The sequence below is a fragment of the Notechis scutatus genome, chromosome 4, assembly GCF_049901735.1.
Source record: "Notechis scutatus isolate UNSWTSFEM ecotype Mainland chromosome 4, rNotScu1.2, whole genome shotgun sequence".
NCBI lineage: Eukaryota > Metazoa > Chordata > Lepidosauria > Squamata > Elapidae > Notechis > Notechis scutatus.
This window is the reverse complement of record NC_142012.1, coordinates 94995973-95010835: the sequence shown is the minus strand read 5'-3', so window position 1 is coordinate 95010835 and position 14863 is coordinate 94995973. Positions and strand designations below refer to the sequence as shown.

The following is a 14863-nucleotide window of genomic DNA, read 5'->3' as shown; positions in this document are numbered from 1 at the left end:
CAAAATATACAAAGAATAGGAGATGCAACAAGAATGAGCAACTAATACCACCAGAGTTGCTTACAATCATCTTTAAAGAAGTAACTCATTGTCACTTATGCCCTAGTCACTTTCCATCTTGACTATTACAAGATGCTTTACGTGAGGCTGCCCTTGAAGAGCATCCAGAAGCTTCAGTTGGAGCAAAATACAGTGGCCCACATGGTTTTATGCAGACCACAGTGTGCACATGTATCATCTCTCCTGCAGAAGCTGCATTGTTTGCCAATTTGCTTCTGGGTGCAATTCAAGGTGCTGGTTGTCACCTTTAAAGCCTGTCATGACTTGGGACCAGGTTATCTGAAGGACTGTCTCTTGCTAGTAACATCTACCTGACCTACCAGAGCAGAAAGGCAAAGAATGTTGTGGGTCCCATCCCCTAGGACAGGAATCAGCTCTGGAGATGCATGTGGTTTTTTCATCCCTCTGCTTCGGCTCCCTGTTGCTGGTTGGCTCCATAATTGATAGGGCTTTTGGTTACGACAGGTAGAAGAAAAAGGATGCTGTGCTAGGAGGAGATGCAATGGTGGGGGAACCGCCATAGACTCTGGCGGGCTCCAGAATTGAATGGGGGGCTTCCAGTTAGGACCTGGCTCTTTGAGTGTTTAAGGTTGCTGACCTCTGCTTTAGGGAGAAGAAGGGCCTTCTTTGTGGTAGCTCCCTCTCTCTGGAACATCATTCCCCCAAAGATTAGAATGGCCCCCACTTTAAAACTCTTCCAGAAGGTGCTAAAGACCTGGTTCTGCCAATGGGCATAGGGAACACAGAGTGGGATGAAGGCCATTAAATGGCTCGTGTGATGTGTTGTTGCCAGGGCGGGGTGGGTGGGTGGGGATTATTTTATTACATTATATTATTTTATTATATGATTATTCTCTTTTATTCATTTTATTGTTTTATATATGAGGTTTTTTTATACTCCTGTAAGCCGCCTTGAGTCCCCAGGTGTGAATAGGCGGCAGTATAAATTTTCTAAAATAAAGTAAAATAAACAACTCCAGTTGTACATGCATCACGGGTATATGTGTTTATAGAAAACACTGTTTTAATTTCTGTTCTTTATTTTGCTAAAAAATGATAAACTCATCAAACTGGCTCAAAGTCATTCAGTTGGCATCTGTGCCTGTGTGTGTGTGCGTGTGTGCACTCGTGTATATACACACATGCACACACACCCCAGAAAAAGCAACATGAGCCCTACCTATATCAGGATAGAGAATTCCTCTTAATCTGTGGCCTTTCATTGAAGAAATGCCTGTATCAATAGCAACAGACCAGGAACCAGACATTTAAGTCACAGTTCCTCCTAAGTAGCATTTGTTTCTGACAGTATTGTTTTCCCCAACAATGTAGAATTACTTTAGCTATTAGTGATGGTAAATTAAACATTTAATAAGGGATTCCAGCTAGCAGAATAAAGTAGCAAATATGTTTCAAGAGTATTGTTTAAGTATTGAAGTTTTTTTTAAAAAAAAACTTTAACAAAATATTTTATGCAAAGGTTTTTTTTAAACAACTGTATAACAGATGTTGGGCTTTCTTAACCATCAAAATGTTCTCTTCTTATTTCTGTAGGTTAATCTTCCATGCAACATGAAAATGTAATAAAATAAGCAGATGAGCTGACCAGACAGCTTTTTTTCAAAGTTATTATCTATAATTAAGGTATCTGAAAGAAGGGCAGATATAAATCTTATTGCATGGAGGCAGACATAAGCATACAAATGCAAGCATAGAAATAGTAAGATTAAAACTTGTAAGAGCAATTGTCCCAGATCTTCCTTATGTACTTAGTTTTATTTATTGATTTGCTCAAGTAGCCTGGCACCTTTAGTTAATTTTGAAGCTGCTCCTTTTCATTTTTAGAATTATTTATTTATTTATTTATTTATTTATTTATTTATTTATTTATATTTGTCAATTGCTTACAAGATAATAGGTATAAGTAAAAACATAGTTATGAATACATGGATACATCTGTTTTGATGCTGTGCTAACTTGGTACACTATTTGAGTAAGGGATATTGAATTTCAAATATTTCATGGTATCTTTATAAGCTCATAGCTGGGAACAAAAGATGTCTTTTAAAATTCTACCTTTGCCCTAGTGGAAAGGAAGATATTTCATCGGTGTCTGAAGTTTTTTCACAATGTGAAATGAAATGATACAGGTGGTGGGACATGGATTTTCATACTGTTCTTCTTTATAGTCTCACCCCACACAACCCTAGTGAAAATGACAAGTAAATGAATATTGTATGTAGAATGTGTGTAACTGTGTATTTTCCTTTTACATAGCTAATTTAGGACCACAGAATAATAATTATCTGCATAGATTAGCATAAACAGTTTTGCCAGGAAAGTTTAATAAATAAAGCAGCAAAATGGGATAAATGCTGTGAACTTCCATTTCTTACTCCAACCTCCCATCATAGAATGTTTCTAAATGTATGTCACTATTGTCGAAAAGATCCAATGAACATTTGACCTATTTCAAGTCCTTTGTAGGAATGTGGCAGGTGAAATTAATGATGAACAAGAATTTAATGGTGGTTTTAAGTATCACCACTTTAATAGAATTTAATTGTGCTTCATCTATTTAGGATGGTTTCCTTGTTCCTTTATGAGTATCCAAGACAGACAGCCATTCTTAAGATGATATATTGGCTAGAATTAGGTGTTTTACACATGTAAAAACTTATTTGCTATTTAACTTATTTGTTATTTCTATGTTTCCCAAATATTAAATTTGTCATTTGCATCCATAAAAGAGGAAAATATTCATAGTAAAGACATGTAGGCAGATGTACGTTCTGTGCATTAGTCCAGGAAATACTGTATGAAGCTGGCTTTGCCAAAACAGAAAATATTCAAACTCTGCAATTATGAATAATGCAGAAGCTTAATTCCAACATAATCTATTATCTTTCCTGCTTTGTGCAAGGACTCCTACTGTGACGTTAAGAAAAATAACTAAGGAACAGAACATTGTCTACCTAGGAGGTAACAGTTTAGTTTCATATAATATTAGAGAATAGATTGTAATTTTCCTATAAACTGAATTTGTTTGGTCAATATTTCAAATTGGAGTGTACTGTATATTATTCACTACACTGCTGTTTTATTGTATTTGCGCAGTGTCAATATCAGTTTTTCTACTAATCCCTAAGTGAATTTGATTTCCTGTTCAGAATTAAGTTTTTTTTTTTTCCAGAGGTGGTCATAGAATGATGGAATTAAATGGGGAGGTCACCTTCAGTGCACACATTTACACAATTTCAGATTGGCTAAACTCTTCCCGGATGATAGGATTAAAAAAAAAAAAAAGGACATGGAAGTAAGTTAAACAATGTAAAAAGAAAGACCTATATAGAAGAAAGGAACAGAAGGAGCTATGGGGTAATTATGCATTTGTACAACAAGAAAGCAACAACATTTAAAATAATGTGCCCTCAAAAGCTCCTATAAAGGAAAACGTGTCTCTAAAGAAATATAAGCCATAAACATATTGGCTTATACATTAAGACTTTTTCTTGTATTACTTGGTAAAATATATTTGTGTTAATAATTCTGTTTTTAGTATATGCTATCAAAATCGGAGGATAGCATCAAAATCAAGGGCAGAAAAGGGAAAATCTGGAATCAAATTAAGACTTCTATCAGAACCAGATAAAACAGTTTTAAAATATTTACATTTAAAATAGCATGACATTTGAGTTGTAGCATTCAAACCAGGCTACCAGAAATGGATAATTCTCATGATGGCCTCTGCACTTAAGCTATTGAGCTTGTAGATTTGAAGAGGTTTCATGAACATAGGAATGATCTTTAACCTTTAGAAATGATTGGCAGGGCAGGATTTAGAAATGATTGGCAGGGCAGGATTTTAGAACAGGAACTAAGATACAATATGAGGTGGGGGGAGAGATGAAGGGACAATATTGGAAAGGGTGGATTACAATGAAAAAAAAAGAGGGAAACTTCCAGTTTTGTCTCAGCATTCTGTTTCCAGATTCCTTGTGTCTATCACAGGATTTTCATTCTACTGTATATTCTTGACACTGAGGGTAAAATCTGACTCCAAACAGCCATATCTTCCTAAAACTGAACCGCTCTCTCTCTCTCTCTCTCTCTCTCTCTCTCTCTCTCTCTCCAGCACACGACCTCTGTACATATTACATTGTTTTCATTTTCAAATATTACATGGTTTGACAGGAAAAGATCTGCACAAAATAATTAGTATTCTAAACTCAACGGTTTTGTGATTCATAGATTCTCTTCTCTGTTAACATGCCATCTATTTTGGCTGCCTCAGACAGAAAAGCCACTCTGAAAATGTGTTAGTTTAGAGTTGTTCAGCAGATCTTTCATGCAATTTCATGTATAACTATAGGATCATAATATTTTCATGTTCGGGGCATGAAATATTAACAAATTAAATCAAAATGGTTTGGTTCGTCTCAACCTCAGTGTCGGTTTCATTAGTATACTGGCTACAGAGCTGAGTGAGTTGGAAAGCAACTAAAACCCTTTGTTAAATTCCTAATTAGCTTTAGACAAATCACTGTCTTGCAGCCTAGTTTACCAACATGGATGCTGTCGAGCTTTGGGTGTTGTCATCATAAAGGTGTATGATGATACAAGTGTAACTGGCTCTTGTCAATCCTCCATAGTCCAAACTCTTTATTGAATGACAGATTGTGGTGTCTCTCCTGTTTTCCCCAGATTTACAAGTCTAGAGACAGCACCAGAACTACATCTTCAGGTATTAGCTTGTTGTTAAAATGCATTTGACCTCTCAGGTTGTTCTGCTTCACAGAAAGGAAAGGGCATTGAAAAAATCAACAGGGCATGAGGGAGATCCCAACGATGAAATTAAATGAGGAACTTCTCACAACACCAATAACTATTAAGTCGATTTTTTTTTAAAAAAAAAAAGTCTGAAATACATTCACAATACTTTGAGATTTGTCTTTTTCAGTTTTAGCCCTTTTTATTTGCTTTGCATTTCACTTTTCCTGGAAGACAAGGCCAATAGATGTCAATGATTACAAGCATTCAGCTGTAAATGCTTTCATCTCACAAGTTATTAGCATTGTTTTTCTGGGTTTTTTTTATCAATTTCTAGTACATACAAACTATATTGATGGAGCCTGGCATTTCTCAAGGGAAATAAAATAATATTTTTTTGTTTTGATTGAAAAATAAGCAAAGTAGAATAAGGATTCCCTTATTTTAAACAGAAGGATATATTCAGCATTTTGCCAAAAACACACCTACACAAATACAAACACTTCTGGCAGGAATAAATCTTTTGAATAAATATTCCAATGCTGAAATAAGATTAGAGATATTGCTTAAGAGTCAACTTGATTCTGAATTGCATATACTAGCATCACTACAAAACTAGCTTCTCTCTCTCTCTTTCACTCATTTTATTCAGAAATCCAAACTGTGGTCTGGTGTTCATGGTGTTATCCTTTGTTGCTTTGTAACTCAGATTTGTAGTAGGGTTTTTTGTTTGTTTGACAAAAAAAAAAAAAACATTTTCCTGAGACTCCAAAGAGGCTTTTAAGGACAACTGCATCTTTAATTAAACGTTTCTTCCTTGCTAGTTGTCTTCATTGCAAGCGAGAGATGAATGCTGAATTAGCCTTTAATTGATTTTTTATTAGTCAGTTTCTATTTCCTATTAGATGGATTTTATTATTGGTTGCTGTTAAATAAAACAATTTAACTGTGATTAGTGTCTCCTAAACCATAGCAACAGAAGGCCAATTAAGTAGCCATGGACCGAATTGTCATATACAAAAAAATCCTGCCCTCAGAAGGGGGTGGGAAAAGATTAGGAATCTTATGTACAGGACCATATGTAACTTGGCTTGAAGAAACAGGATATTTGAATATTGGGAGATTTTGGATACCGCCAAAAAAGACAATTTTAGTTCTTCATTAAGTCATTTTTAAGGTGAGGTAAAATCCCAGTAGGGGGACTTGCAGCATGTAGATGAAAATGCCAAAGTATGATGTCAAACTACCACATTTTCACTTTTCAGCAAGTCACTGAATCAAAGAGTTTATCACATGACGGTTGATTTAGAGAAAGTGTATGGTAAAGTGAATAGTTTTAATGAAGAACTTTTGCCGCTTTTGAATGTGATAAGATTATTATTAGTAATACTGCTTTACAAAGCCTAAGTGTGACCACAATTGGAATACTGCATCCAGTTTTGGTCAACACAATATAAAAAAAGATGTTGAGATTCTAGAAAGAGTGCAAAGAAGAGCAACAAAGATGATTAGGGGTGGTGGAGGCTAAAATATATGAAGAATGTTTACAGGAATTGGGTATGTCTTGTCTAGTGAAAAAAAGGACTAGGAGAGACATGATAGCAGTGTTCCAATATCTAAGGGATTACCACAAAGAAGAGGGGCTCAAACTATTTTCCAAAGCATCTGAAGGCAAGATAAGAAAAATGGATGGAAAGAAATCAGAGAGGGAAGCAATCCAGAACTAAGAGTAAACTTCCTAACAATGAGAACAATTAGTTAGTGGAACGGTTTCCTTTCAGAAATTGTGGGTGCTTCAACACTGGAGGCTTTTAAGACGAGATTGGACAGAAATTTGTCTGAAATGATAGAGCAAGCAGGAGCTGGACTAGATGATCTCCAAGGTCCCTTCCAAGTCTGTTATTTATATTCTGTGTTTGAATGTATGATGGAAGTGAGAATAAATGGAATGCTTATAGAATAGGGAATGAGAAAAGGACATGTGATGTTCCTTTGATTGTTTAATATATTTATGGGAAAATGAATGCTCAGGCTGGTGTGCTAAGATGTGTTGGCTGGGGGTGTTAATATATGAGTATTTTTATAAACAGATGATGCCATGTTTCTTGGCTGAGAATCAAATGATTTGTAGTAAATGTTACATAGATTATATGGTCTCATGCAGGGGTGGGATTCAAAATTTTTAACAACTGTTTTTGTGGGTGTGGCTTAGGTGGTGGGTGTGGCTTGGTGGTCATGTGACTAGGTGGACATGGCTTGGTGGCCATGTTATTGGCTGGGTGTGGCCAACTCAATATCACTCACATTGAGGCACGCATCTCTTTTCCTGGCCTCTCATGACTGTGGCGATGTTGCAACAGTCGTAAGTGTGAAAAATGGTCATAAGTCACTTTTTTCAGTGCCATTGTAACTTTGAATGGTCACTCCACACAAGCAAAGGAGGGGGAAAAAAAACTCCAGAGACGTTCCTGAGACAGGAAGTCTAGTTCTGCCAAGAATGTAATAAGGGTTAACGGAGAGCAGTTTCTGTAAGCAACACCAGAATGTTTCCTTCCTGCCTCCTTACAGGATTAGGCCAGTAATTTCTTCTAACAACCGGTTCTCCAAACTGCTTAGAATGTTAACAACCGGTTCTAGCAAATAGGCGCGAACTGGTAGAATCCCACCCCTGGTCTCATGAGAAGTAAGGATTTGAAAATTAATATAATAAAACCTAAGGAAAATGAAAGGGAAACTGGACTGAATGAGTGCAAGTGTACATAAATGAAAAAAAAACCCTAGAGTAAGTAGATTAAATTTTCTGCCTTGTTTATTAAAGAAGGCTGGAGAAATTTTAAGACGTGGAAATGTTAATAGGAAGGGAGACTACTATTACAGTACTAATACAAAATACTATTACAGTATTTTGAGGAATGAATGTCAAAAGAAGAGAAAATAGCATGTACAAGTTTTTTTTTTAAAGCTTTATTACAGAAAAGAGAAAGTTGGATATGTTGATCTAAAGCAAATTATGTAAATGCAATCGGAACAGATTAGAAAGAAGCATGTTCATGTGTAGCAAAAGAAGATGAAGAATGAACAAGTGTTGAGCATCACTTGACTGGATCAACAGTGATATCCAGAATGAAAAAAAAAGTAACGGTTAGATAGTTTGGCCATTTTGAGATTTATGATGGAAAAGAAAAAGGTAAAAGAAGGGAATGAATCAGATCCACAAAAAAGGAGATGTGAGAAAAATTAAAGAAAAAAAAAAGCAATGCATAAATTGGTCTATGGATGTGGTGGAATCAGGGTGTTTTGCAAGAATAGAAGGACATGGAATAATATTGTGAAAGACTTGGTGCAAATAGGTTTAGTATTGTTCTTTCTATTTCATTCTTTCATATTCTCTGGCTTGCTGGGTTGTTTTTTTTTGTATTTTGCATAATGTTACTTAAATGAAACAAAGTACAGATCAATATATGTACATGTACACTATGATGACTCAAGAAAATTGCTAAAAGAATTCTGCAGAAATTTAATTTATCCTTTGAATACAAAATGAAAACAAAACAAATGCGTACTACAAATCCGACTGCAGCACTTCAAAGTATTTAAAGGTTAAAATGATATTGAATATGTTGGAAAGCCGACAAATTTTGTTCCATTATATAAGCCTAGAAACAGGATGCATCTCAAAGCTGTTTGAGATGATATGTTGTCAATGTACGGGAAGAAGAAAAATGGATTAAAATGTTTTTTGCTACTCTAAAGTAACATAACAGTGTCCGACGGAAAGTCAAGAGATTATCAGCTTCAGTTTTAATCCCATTTAACCTAGTTCAGAGAACTGTGTTCCCTTAAATTCTCATTCTTTTTTTATTGTTTCATGAAACTTGGTCTTGCACTTCTTCAGTTCCATTTTACCATTCTTCTCTCATGAGACAAATGAGGAAAAGAAATGCAAGAACATTAAATGCAGTAGATGATGGGAGAAGGGAGACCCCTTGTATTATGTTTTTCCTATTTGTGATGGCTTCAATGAGCTGCTTAATAACTTAACTTTCATCTGCCTGTCTACCAAAAACATACAGGTTGCCACTTAACCATTTTAGTTGGACCAAACTTAATGTCCCACCATGCTTATCTGCCTAAATTATTTGTCCCGCTTTGTGGAGTCATGATTTTCAGTGTCCCTTTTCTTCATCAAATTGGGTAGGGTTGCCTTGACCTGTCTTCCCAGAAGGGAGAAAAAACTTAAATTGGCCTTTGGAGTCTCCACTTCATGTAACAATCAGTCAGTCAGTCAATCAATCCATCAATCAATCCATCAATCACTCAGTCAATCACTCAGTCAACCAGTCAGTCATCCAACTGCTACATCAGCCCAACTCAATCCTTACTGTAACTAGAAACATTATAACGAAGCAGCAAAGGAAGATGAAGAGGCAAGCTACAGCCTCCTCTCAACTTCTTCTTTTCACAAGAAATTAGTGCTGCACATTTTATTGCTCAAGACAAGCAATACACAAACAATAACAACTCTGCTTTCTTCATTCACTTAGCACCGAGTAGTGGAAACAGAAATGTGCCAATAAGCTGAAGTAGAACAGCAATAGAAAAGTGACATGAAATAAAATGCAAACTAACTGCCTGTTAATTTCACTTGCAAATACTGGGGTTGGCAGGGCAGAGAAAACAAAACAAAATGAGCTCCTTGCACTGTGTAATTCCTGAAAAAAAAATGTGTGCAGCTAATCTCTTTATGAAGTTGCATTTATCCTTGCATTTACCTTTTCCACCATTCCACCAGATATGGTGCCTCTGCATGGAATTTTAAGGTGGAAGAGAACAATTTTATTCAGCTATGATTAGTGGGGTGCCTCTACAACATCTTGATCAATGAAGAGCAATACGTTTTCACAGAATAGAAAGCCAGCCAGTGTCTTATAATATCACTACAATAAACCATGCATACCGAAAAGTGTTTATGAAGAGATGTGGAATGATTAATCCCACCAGCAGCAAAAGGCTAAGTTAACAGCTGAATGCTAGCTAACATAAACTATACACACCCTTTACTCCAAGCGCTTCTCTACTAGGCCTTATTTTCCAATAGTTTTTGTTTGCTAGTTTTGTTGGAAGGGCAGTTGGGGAGGCAGAGATAAATGGGATTAATTTGTGCATTTACTTTGAGGTTCGGAGAAAATAAAGGGAAATACACCAGACAATGATCCTAATCCATTTAACAACAGAAAATATTTCAAGCAATTAGGACCATCAATAGTACAATACTATGAGTTTCTTACCCTCACTTGACCCACAAATGCATTGGTTTCTTCTTCTTGTACAGTAAAAATTTTTGGAAGAAAGGGATCAAAGACTGGCCCATTATCATTTACATCTGTTACAACCACATTCACGGTAGCAGTTGAGGTCTATATAAAAACATAAATAAATAAATAAAGTGATGATACATACAGTTTTACCTTGCTGATAAAGTTAAATCTTATATCCTGACAAGTACAGGTAGTCCTTGACTCACAACCATTCATTTAGTGACGTTCAAAGTTACAAAGGCACTGAAGAAAGTGACTCACGACCATTTTCCACACTAATGGCCATTGCAACATTCCCATGGTCACGTAGTCAAAATTATCCACAGTGGAGCTTGTCCACTGGCTCATATTTATGACGGTGGTTGCTGTGTCCCATGGTCATGTGATCACCTTTTGTGACCTTCTGACAATCAAAGTCAAGGGGTGGGGAAGCCAGATTCACTTAACAACCATGTTATTAATTTAATAATGGTAGTGATTCACTTAACAATTGTGGCAAGAAAAATTGTAAAATGGGGCAAAACTCACTTAACCGCTGTTGCTTAAGAACAGAAATATTGGGTTTAATTGTAGTTGTAAGTGCAGAACTGCCTGTATTTAATGTTCATTCTTCAGAGCTCATGCACCATTATTTCTTTATCGCATTTACTATGAATAATTCTTTTTTTTTTTTACAGAGATATAGTTTCCCCCCCCCCCCAAATTTATGGTACCCACTAATAGTTTTGAGTTAAAAGAACCTACTCTAAACTGGACTGCTTAATCCTTTCATCCCCACAATAATACTAGACGTCATATAAAATACAAACATTTACTCTATTTGTTATAAAACTAGTTTAAGAATCAAATTGATAGTATTTAATAATAAAATGCAACAACACAACTGTTATACACAGAATTTTATCAAAAGCAATATGTTAACTCAGAAATAGGTTCCATTGGGTTAAATGTGGCTTATTCCTAGGAAAATGCATACATTACTGGATTGCAACATAAAAAGGTGAATGTTTTAATTGAGCCTTTTGTGACTTAAAGCAATGACTACGAAAAGGAAAATATGTTAATTTTAAGCTGCAAGAACCACATAAATAAGTTCTAATAAATTCCGTAATAAACTTCCACATGCATAACACTTTTCTGTCAGTTCCAAATTTACTGTCAACAGTCACTAGAGAACACTGTTGTGCTGTGTCCTTATCCAGAGAACTAAAATCTTGTTTAAGAATAGAGGAGGCTCAGTGGTCAAAAAATAACCAGAAGCATCTCCTGAAATTATTAGAAGCTTTGAGACTTTCTAAGAGATGTATTCATGAGACTGTGTAGAAATATAATGTATTTTAAATAATTTGCATTTCAAATATTTTTTTCTGACTTGTTTCAGATATATGCAACTTTCATGAGAAAAGAATTCTGAGTGGATTTCTGAGAAAAGAATATGTTAAGGTAGATTTTCTTCATTATCTATAAATGTCAAGATTCTGTACCAATAGCCTTTTGTTTGTACAAACCCACATCCCTTCGAATATGTAATATATGCCCTAAAATAGTGTAAAACAAATAACTGCTTTACCTAAAACCATGTAAAAAAGGTAAAGTTCCCAAAAATATGCATTATATCGCCTGACCCATTGAGGCTACTCGAAACAACTTTAGTCCCACTAAATCACTAATAATCTCTTGTTTCTTTTGCATGGAATTATACCCGTTTGTCTGTATTGACACACAGTGAACAATTAATATATTCTTGTTTTGGTAAGCAGTCAACTGCTAATCTGAACTAAGCTGTCATTCTCAGCAGAGGCCACAATGGGTAAAATTAGGGAAGGGATTTTTTTTAAAAAAGGTCACATGGGAAGTGTATACTGAACACTTTCTATGCCTGCTTTCCTTTATTTACAGACCACTGTATCCCTTTTCAATAGTGATGGTAGAAGAAACAAGAAAAATATTGTGGTATTTTGAAGCCCAACCAATTTCACTGCTGAGGGCCTTTCATGGACAGAATGCCATTTCCAGGAACCCCATTATCAAGCCTTCTCCATGGTCCCCCCTCGTAGAAGAGATCACTCCTTATTATCTATGGTTTCTATTATTTTTCTACTCCTGAATAGATGTGTTGTCTACTAGACTGCAAAGAAATCAAAAAAACCTTGACAGATAAATATCTTATTAGGTTCAGTACCTGGCACTGAACTGTATGAGGCGATTTTTTTTAATGAAGCATTCTTGTAACCAATAAAGGAGAGTGTTTGTTCCTCAGGGTTGAAATGAGGGGTACTTCGTGCTTTCTGGAATTGGTTGTTTTCTTGTAGATGTTTCCTTACCCCAACTAGTAACAAGATTATGTAATATGTTACCTAGTTTGGGGAATGAAATGTCTGCAAGAAAACAAGCAAGCCCAGAGAGCATCAAGGATCCTTGCAAGGATGGCAAAATAGTTCAAGAAAGGAAACAGGAATTCAGGCCCTGAAAAAGTACAGCTGACTTGAAGTTCACTGCAACTCTTATTCATAAATTTGAAAGCTTTAATCTGAAGCGGAGTTTTCCACTATATCAGAATTGTTCTGACTTTGCAGACTGGCGATGGCAGGAGAGGGAATGTTTCCATGCAATTGGCGGGTAAGTTCGCGCACACAAAACTCCATTTACACAAGGGGTGGGCACTCAAATGGTGTTCTGCCTTAGGCTTCCCCCAAAAGCCCTAAGCAAACTCTAAGTCCCTGCAAAACCTCTTTTATTAAATGAATGTGAATTTATTGCATTCACAAAATCGGGGATGAGGATTTCCAGAGTAGCTCAGATCTTATCTCTCTTGGAAAGCTGCCTGGTAAATATTTCCACACGCACTGCTGACAGGGAAGGGCTGGGTTACACACACAAAAAAAAAAACTTCAAGAGGCTGGAATAAACTAACAAACAAATGAGCAAGTTGTTTCCTGCAAAAGCCTCCTCCACTTTTTCTCCTCTTTTAATCTTGATGGGAGGGGCCATTCATCGTCCACCTGTGGCCTTACTCCCACGTCGACCCTGAGTTCTTAATTGTTCATTCCTTTTGGAAGCTCTGCGCATGCGCAGGCTGGGAACCAGCTACAGCTGCTCCCCTGCCTCACTGCTGTCCGAGCCTGAAGGCAGCTTATAACTGCCAGCCTGCCATGGCCCCACCTCTGCCTCTGACACAGAGCCCTCGTCCGAGTCTTCCTCAGCCTCCAGGACTGGCCCAGGTTCCTCCTCAACCATCTCACTGTCCGACTCTGCTGCCAGCTCCGTCAGCTGCTGAGAGGCCACAACAAATGGAGCAGATGCTCATTCACTGTGGATGCACTCCCTTGCCACTTCTGCAGACCAGTTCTGAACAGCCCAAGAATCAATACAGGGCCGCAGCCCAGGGGTTTGGGGACCCCTGAACTATAGGCTTAGAAAATTAACTTTGATCTGCTACAGAAAGCCTGATATTGAAAAATCCTCTCTGACAATCTTTGAATCTATTTTTGATCTCTGACACTGGAATTTGTTATTGGAAAGAGGAAATAAGACGCATGCTAGAAGAGCTAAGAATCCTACTCCTCTGCTATGTTTCTCAAGTGGGGAAAAGTTAGAACAGAGATTAAACTTTTTTAAAACTATTTTTCTCCCATTGTCTGAAAATGAGGCAATTTAACAAAACAACAAACAAAAATGCTGGGACAAACCAGTAGTGGAATTCAATTTTTTTTACTGCCGGTTCTGTGGGCATGTCATGGCTTGGTGGGCATGACAGGGGAAGGATACTACAAAATCCCCATTCCTCCCCATCCCACTAACCGGCTTTCCAGCTCTGTTCTCCTGTGCAGGGCAGCAAAAAAAGACTCAGTCGATCAGCTGGGACTCCAGAGGCAGAGAATAGATGGGGGCAGGGCCAGTCAGAGGTGGGATTTGCCAGTTCTCTGAACTAAAATTTCTTCTACCAGTTCTCTAGAACTGGTCACAACCTGCTGAATTCCACCTCTGGGACAAACACTTCTCCATTTCCCCATTTGTCAGGCCAACATGGTACAGCACAAGATGAAGTAGAGCTGTTTACAGTGTGTGTGTTTCAATATAGTCAAGTTATCATCCATGGGGTGGTTGCTCCATCCCTTTTTCTAAATGTATCGTGATGTAGATAAAAAAGGGGAGGGCTTCCATCTTGATTTTTTTGACCTCCCTTATAATAGTCCTGAGAGGAAGATTTTGATTATTTTCTATCTGTATCCAGCAAAAACTAAACCTTGATGTTACTCTAAAACTACAGGTAGTCATCAACTTGCAACAGTTCATTTAGTGACCAAAGTTACAACGTCACTGTAAAACATGACTTATGACCATTTTCCACACTTATGCCCATTGCAACATCCTCATGGTCATGTGATCAAAATTCAGACACTTGGCAACTGCCTCATATTTAGCACAGTTGCAGTGTCCCAGGGTCATGTGATCAACATTTGAGACTGTCATGCCCCTAGTGGGGACTGACTCTGAGGGAGAGAAGGAACAGCCAACAGGGAGTGGAAGTGTGGCTCCAGAGGTTGTGGAGGAGGCTGGGGAAGGGCAGAGGCTGGCTGGGCAGTCAAAGCCCCTCTCCATCCTAGAGCATGCAGGGAGGAGAGGATAAAGGAGAAGCATGGTCTATGGGGAGGAGAGGGCCTTGATCCTCTTCATGGGCTGCAGCTGTGACAACTGGATAACTGCGTATGGGC

The 14863-nt window shown here is 37.3% G+C and overlaps 1 protein-coding gene across 11 annotated transcripts in view; it reads right to left on the bottom strand.

The window, feature by feature from the left end:
- PCDH15 (protocadherin related 15) overlaps positions 1–14863 on the bottom strand; it is a 755413-nt gene that overhangs the window by 184048 nt on the left and 556502 nt on the right. For all 11 annotated transcript variants that reach the window (XM_087964118.1, XM_087964124.1, XM_087964126.1 and 8 more), the window contains one exon: positions 10119–10247. In XM_087964118.1, the coding sequence (XP_087820244.1) occupies positions 10119–10247 (129 nt within the window). The remainder of the gene's footprint in view (positions 1–10118; positions 10248–14863) is intronic.